General features: G+C 34.9%; 1 protein-coding gene across 1 annotated transcript in view; it reads right to left on the bottom strand.

Annotated features, from left to right (window-relative positions):
- Window positions 1-1,187: 1,187 nt before the first annotated feature.
- Window positions 1,188-7,668, bottom strand: part of pard3ba (par-3 family cell polarity regulator beta a) — a 187,171-nt gene continuing 180,690 nt past the window's right edge. Inside the window, 1 exon segment of the mRNA XM_058773173.1 lies at window positions 1,188-3,741. Coding sequence (XP_058629156.1) covers window positions 3,381-3,741 — 361 coding nt within the window. The 3' untranslated portion in view covers window positions 1,188-3,380.

Raw genomic sequence — 7,668 nt, 5'->3', positions numbered from 1 at the left:
AAGGCAGGTGAAGGGCAGGTCAGTGCTTTCCTCTTCCAAACGCTCTAGCTGGTCTCTTCAGAGGCTCCGCTGATAACGTCTCACTGGAGTCTCTTATAATGGCAGCATAATGAAATGAGCAAAATCCACTCAACTGGCAAGATTAGCTCGGGTACGAGACTCGCCAATGAAAGGAGGGGACATAATTGAAATAAACGAGTGATGACTGTGAAGGACAAGATGACAGAGGGATGAAGTGTGCATTTCATTTTCATAGTGACGTCATCTGGAGCTTTGAGGACATTACCAATCCTGTTGGGAATAGCACATCATCATTAGTATATTAAATACATTTGTTGTAGTGAGAGGTCCAATGCCTCAAATACCTCTTTAATATACTTTGTAGACTTATACTAAACTGCTTTAAAATGTAAAAAAGAAAATAAAAGAAAAAGAAAATAGCATTTGTTTTGCAGACTCAATTATCAACAGAAAAGGTCATTAACCATGTCTCAACCCTCTGGTGCTGCACAAAGAGTGATTATTTATATATATAGTTATAGTTATTTATTTATTATTGTGAAATTAAATGAATGTACTGTGTTTTACTTTTATGTTTTTTTATGTATTATTTTGTATTTTTAGGGGGGTTTCTCTCATTGAAGGTTAGATATGTGATTATAGTTTTAATTAATATTTAATTTTTTAATTTTATTAATTTTTTTTTGATTTTCTGTTTTCATTTTAAATGTAATGTATTTTTTTCATTTTTATTAGTTTTTATTTTTATTCAAAAATGTATATGTAAGTTAAAGCTTTGAGCTTCAGTTATTTTAGTACTTAACATTAACTAAAATAAAATCTAAAATATAATTACAATATACAATATGTAGACTGTCCAAAAAGCTTATTTTATTTCATTTTATTATTTCTTTTTGAATTACTGTTTTATTATTATTATTGTTATTATTATTATTATTTTATTATATACTTATTATTTAATGGTTTTAGGTAACGATAATAATCCTGATATGGGTATGTATAATTTACGTATGTAGCTTATGACCCCTTTATTCAAGTTCAGTACATTAATACATAGTATATATTAAAAGAGCAGGAGCAAGAAAATGCTGTCCCTTTAAAACGCACAGTTGATATCCGTAAGTGGTGGTCTTCTCCTAAATAATGAAGATTAAACTGACATCATCACACAGTTATTATCTCTTTTCAAATTTGATCAACCTTTTGTTCGACAGTGCTCTCACAATTCATTTATTCCCACCTAACATCTCTCTCTCTTGTCATCCAAGGGTTAATTAAACTTCAATTCTGTCCAGATATATGCAAACACTTTAATGCCAAATTTCCTAATCAGCAAGATTCCCCAAATAGGTCCATTAGGCCCTAATAACCTCAGCGCAGCCCTCCGTAGCTTAATTGGTAGAGGATGAATTAGCACTAATCAGCAGGAGTAATTATCAGTAATGTTAGATAAGTATGTTCTCTCAGTCATCATTATGAGAATGAAGCTATACAACTGTACAAGACACAATGAACACCAAAGAGCTTCACATGACTGAAGTCATCATCAACCTGAACCAACACACCACTTTATTTACACAAAAACTTACACAGTTTCATTTAAAAAAAAAAAAAAAAAAAAGTACCAAAATGTCATAGTTAATATGAATTAATGTCATAAGCATTTTACTACAAATGTATGCCTATTATTTTAGTGGCAGCACACGCATTTCTTTCCATTTAATACAACATTTGCCCAACTTTAAAACAAGAACAACAAGAAAATAAAGTATCAAAACCAATTATATTGTCATCATGTAATTTCATTTCACAAATTATGCAGACCAGCATCTTGATTTTAATAAAAATATATAAGAGCAAAAAAACAAATAAACAAAAAAATACAAATAAAAACAGCTAAATAAAGAAAATTGCACAGTATTCTGTTTCTTTTGTTAGGTTTCAAAATAAATTGACAAAAAAATCCTTTAACAACTGTTAATAAAGAAAACAAGTATAAAAAAATTTAATAAAAATATCAAAAGAAAATCCAAGCAAAATAAACACAAAGATAGCAGATTTTCCATAAACATTGAATGCAAAATGTGATATAAAAATATAGAAATTAAAATCAACTTTTCAATGACAAGACAGACAAGATCGAACACCGACTGATTATTCATACATAACATTTAAAGTTGATAGAGTAGCATATGTGTAAAAGGAAAAAAAAAAAAAACTTAATGTATTCTTAGTATCTATCTGGCTATTTTCCTGTAAACTTCTTCATTCAGGCGATAAATGTGCAAAAAAAATCAACATAAAATGGGTGCAAAAATTCATTATGTTTGCTGGTTCTTGTAAAATCCTGTTTTGACTGGCAATGTATCTCCTATCTATAACAAACAGATCATTTTACACACTGAGGATATCAGGAAGTCTTGGTTTTAAAGCAGTGATTGTTGACTACAAGAGCCCTGTGTATAGAGTGTTGTGTATTGCACCTATGGGGCAGAATTTCACATCGCAGAACTACAATGGCTGAAAGGGAAAACAAACCTCGACCTAAGATAAAAGAAACAGATGTGACAACAAAAGCCAAAACAGTTTGAGATCAGCTATTTGTGTAACCTTGTGCGTTTTGATGTTTTTGGGCCTCAGAATGGCTTTATTAAAATCAATCAAGGAGGAAGGTGGTTGAAAGAGAATATTACCCTCAAAACATCGCATGAAAAAAAACCTCAACAATTAATGGAGTGTTTTAGGAGGACAAGGTTACTGCAAAGGCAATAAAGCGCAGTAAAATTCTGGAAAACATTTCTTATAACCACGAAAAAGTAAACTGATGGTGAATTTCTTCACATTTAAAAACTTCTCACCCAAGCTAGCTTAAGGCACCCAACATATAAACAAACATCGCTCTGAGAACATCGGAGATGTTTTAGGATCATAAGAGACTCAAGTCCTCAACAAATGACAAGTCAATATATACTCATGAGGGAAAGAAATGGCCATGCTAACCACAGCAGATCATCATATAGACATTTGTGTGCTATACTGAATTAAATACATGCTAAACATACATATGTACAAACCCTATGTGCTTCTGTAAGCTATAACCTTTAAACTTAACTGACTGGTGTAAAATCGACTTAATGTTCAGAACTGATGCTAATTAAGAGGAAAAATGGCTGACATCCAAAAACAAATCACAAACTTCACTTAACTAGTTCAATTTGGAGTAATCGATGGCTGTGTCAAAGCAATTTTGATTGCTTTTTCTTCTCATAAGTCTGGGACAACTAATTAGATTGTTCTTGTAAATGGACACAATTACATAACCACATAACTTTTTCAGCACCGACCTACTTCCTCCTCGTCTAGACGGCTCCGATCATTGGCTTTTTCTGCCGGGGATCTTGGTATTGTTCATCTCCGTATGAGCCGTAGCGATCAGGGCTGGCCGTCCGATAGTTCCCCTGGTTCAGCGTTTCGTATCGCGGTGGTGCTCTGGCACCTGGGTTTGATGAGGGAGGGACGTCCTGCCTCACGGGACCCCTCTGTTGAGCTGGAGATGAGGGACAGTAACCACCTGTGGCCTCCGCGGGTCTGGGTACGGGCAACCGGGGAGAGTGTGGAGGATAGTTGTCTTGATGGGTCTCGTAGGTGGGGTTGGGGTAATGGACAGGGTCTCTCTGGTTGGCCCAGTTCTGGTTCGAGTAGTCCTCCACTGGCATCTTCCTGGAAAATCAATAACACAGATAATGAAGCAACTCTTAAGGCTAGTGCAGTCAAGTATAACAGATCTTTCATTATTTACCCACCATAATGTTGTTCCATACACTCTAAAAGATAAACATTCTAAAAGAGGGTTTTCGCAGCAATGCCACAGAAGAACCATTTTTGGTTCCACAAAGAACCTTTCAGTGAACAGTTCTTAAAAGAACCATTTTTTGTTAGTATAAAGAACATTTAAAGGGATAGTTCACCCAAAAATGAAAATTCACCCTCACATTGCTCCAAACCCATAAGACCTTTGTTCATCTTCGCAACACAAATGAAGATATTTTTGATGAAATCCAAGAGCTTTCTGACCCTGTAAAGACAGCAACGCAACTGACACATTCAAGGCCCAAAAAGGTAGCAAGGACATCGTTAAAATAGCCCATGTGACATCAGCGGTTCAACCTTAATTTCCTGAAGCTACAAGAATACTTTTTGTGCGCAAAGAAAACAAAAACTTTATTCAACAATTCTCAGTGTTGAAGACTGACAGACAAGAGAAGAAATTGTTGAATAAACTCATTATTTCTGTTTTCTTTGTGCACAAGAAGTATTCTCATAGCTTCATAAAGTTATGGTTAAATCAGTGATGTCACGTGGACTATTTTAACAATGTCCTTACTATGTTTCCGGGCCTTAAATGTAGTGGTTTCGTTGTCCATGCAGGGGCAGAAATCTCCATCAAAAATATCTTAATTTGTGTTCCAAAGATGAATGAAGGTCGTACGGGCTTGGAATGAAATGAGGGTGAGTAATTAATGACAGAATATTCCTTTTAGGGTGAACTATCCCTTTAAAAAATCCAAAGATCCTTTTGTCCAATGAAAAAGATCCATGGATGTTAAAGGTTCTTCATGGAACAACAGATGCCAATAACGAACCTTGATTTTTAAGTGTGTAAATTTGTTCATTTGTTTCCCCACTGAAAATACAAAAAACGAGAAATTTTGACACAAGGACAATTTATAGTACCCACGGCTGTCGAGCTCCAAAAATTCCATAAATGCTATCTGAAGTTTTATGACTTCTTATGACGCTTATGTCTTATGATGCTAACTTCATTATTTGACTTCAGATAAGTCATACAGCAATTTGAATGAATGTGAATTCAATTTGAATTTAAAATCTGTTCATCGCAAAGCTGTCATATGACTTTAGAAGACTTGAAATAGAGTTGTAAGGAAATATATAGTCACAAATATATTCAAATATAAGTCTTATAGCCTTTTTGAGATTGACGGATGTGGTTAGAGTTTTAAAATTCTCTGGCATAAATAAAACAGCATATGGGTGTGGAACAACATGAGGGAGAGTAAATTATGGCAATTTTCATGGTCAACATAGCCATGCTGCTCTGTAGCAGAACCTGATGACCAGCATGGTTCTTCTGAAGTTGGTTTACTAAAGAAGTCTTGCTGGTTAAGCTAGTTAAGAAGCCTTGCAAGGAAACCAGAGCACCATCAGCCCATGCTAGTGAACTCGACAGGATCTAACCGTTGGGTTTCGGTCAGTTCTTCAAGTATAGCTTCAGATTTGTGCTTGAAATTAATGAAAAATAACCCCATGTAATTTGGTCTTTTTTTAACAGGTTGGATTCACATCCAAAATAAAACACATGCACTTTAGCAGGGAACGCTGATGTGGACAGTTTTGTTTTGGTACAAAATCAAAAGAAGGTAAACAGCATTCAAACCCCAAAACTGGAATACTTAATGTGTAAACTTCCTTCAAATTAAACATTTACATTCACTTACAGGGAGCCAATCTCCGCTATTCGCAGAAAAATGATTGCACTACTCACCATTTTCAAAGGAGACGTGTCATTTGCGAATAATAAATAAAAAAAATGAAAGAGTCTCTCGTAGGCAGTCTGGGAAATTAAGCCAAACAAGATAAAAGCTGCGGCTAAAGGAGGACCAAAGAAATGAATAAATGAAAGCCTAAAGCAGGGGTCTTTACAAAACTACATGAATAAATGGAGGACATCTGCAGATTGAAGGGTAATGGATGCTATATGGAAGGAAAAAACTGCATTATGCATTTGCATTCTTAATGTTTTCAGGGTTACAGCCTACATTACTTATCCAAATGTTGCATCCGTCTACAATCCATCCCTCCACGTGGCCTCTAAAAAACTAACAAGGGGTAGCAGGCAACCTTTATGTCAAAACCTGCATCTGCACAACATTCGTTTGATGTTTAATATAGTTCGCTCTAAAGCGTGACTGTAGTCCGTTCACTATTTCACCTGTCGAAGTTAGTTACAAACATAGAAGCGTGTGGGTGTGTGTAGACTGTGCACTGTACTGTGAGATGAGTGTGTGTGTGTGTGTGTGGTTATAATCTGTCAGCAACGTGTGTAGTGTTGTCTGTCAGCTCTGACCACCCAAGAACAACTGAAACAGAAATACTGCAGTCTTGAGCCTAAACAGTGTGTGTGGGTTCGTTTAAGGCTGGAGACAGATAAGGGCCAAACATAGCCAGACTCAAGACTCCAGACTAATATTACTAATGTTTCATTTTGCTTTCAGAGTGACTGTATCGACAGCACTCAAAACAGAAATGCTTCTATAAAGATTAATAATATGCAGAAAACTAATAGTTAATAATTGCAGGTAGACTTAACAGCAATGAACATCTGTGAAATCTCAGGGTATGTATCCTTAAATATTCACTGTTCATTTTTTAAAGCCATTAGAAATGTTTCTAGTAGCTGGACTTTATTAAGTTTTATAAATGTGCGCCAATGAATCTCAGATTTAAAAAAAACTGTCTGCTCATAAAACAAAATGAATAAGGACCTAATTTTCCAATTTCCACCAACTTCCTCATAAAGGAGAACTGAACTTCATCTACAGATCACTATATTAAATATAGATACTGCACTTACACTAGAATAAACACAATATACTAGAATATGATATACTGTATGAAAAACACTACCTTGTGTATACTAGATAATCTTACGTTTACACATTAATTTATACGACATTTATACATCAAATACAGTAGAATATATGACATATGCACTATATAAAGATGTACATATAATTTAAACTTGAATATAAGCAGTTTAGTCTATAATATACAATATGATATAAAGTAATTTACATATCAAAAACACTACAACATATGATATATAGACCATTTAGTCAGCAGCATGAGATATATACCTCATATACACTATATGACATTTACCCTGCATAATATCATAAAATTTACACTAGAATATGACGTATATACACTACTATATATATATATATATATATATATATATATATATATATATATATATATATATATATATATATACAGTGAGGAAAATAAGTATTTGAACACCCTGCTATTTTGCAAGTTCTCCCACTTAGAAATCATGGAGGGTCTGAAATTGTCATCGTAGGTGCATGTCCACTGTGAGAGACATAATCTAAAAAAAAATCCAGAAATCACAATGTATGATTTTTAACTATTTATTTGTATGATACAGCTGCAAATAAGTATTTGAACACCTGAGAAAATCAATGTTAATATTTGGTACAGTAGCCTTTGTTTGCAATTACAGAGGTCAAACGCTTTCCTGTAGTTTTTCACCAGGTTTGCACACACTGCAGGAGGGATTTTGGCCCACTCCTCCACACAGATCTTCTCTAGATCAGTCAGGTTTCTGGCCTGTCGCTGAGAAACACGGAGTTTGAGCTCCTCCAAAGATTCTCTATTGGGTTTAGGTCTGGAGACTGGCTAGGCCACGCCAGAACCTTGATATGCTTCTTACAGAGCCACTCCTTGGTTATCCTGGCTGTGTGCTTCGGGTCATTGTCATGTTGGAAGACCCAGCCTCGACCCATCTTCAATGCTCTAACTGAGGGAAGGAGGTTGTTCCCCAAA

The sequence above is a fragment of the Onychostoma macrolepis genome, chromosome 01 (genome assembly GCF_012432095.1).
Source record: "Onychostoma macrolepis isolate SWU-2019 chromosome 01, ASM1243209v1, whole genome shotgun sequence".
Taxonomy (NCBI): domain Eukaryota; kingdom Metazoa; phylum Chordata; class Actinopteri; order Cypriniformes; family Cyprinidae; genus Onychostoma; species Onychostoma macrolepis.
Note: the sequence above shows the minus strand (reverse complement) of the source record. Positions and strands in the feature narration are given on the sequence as shown.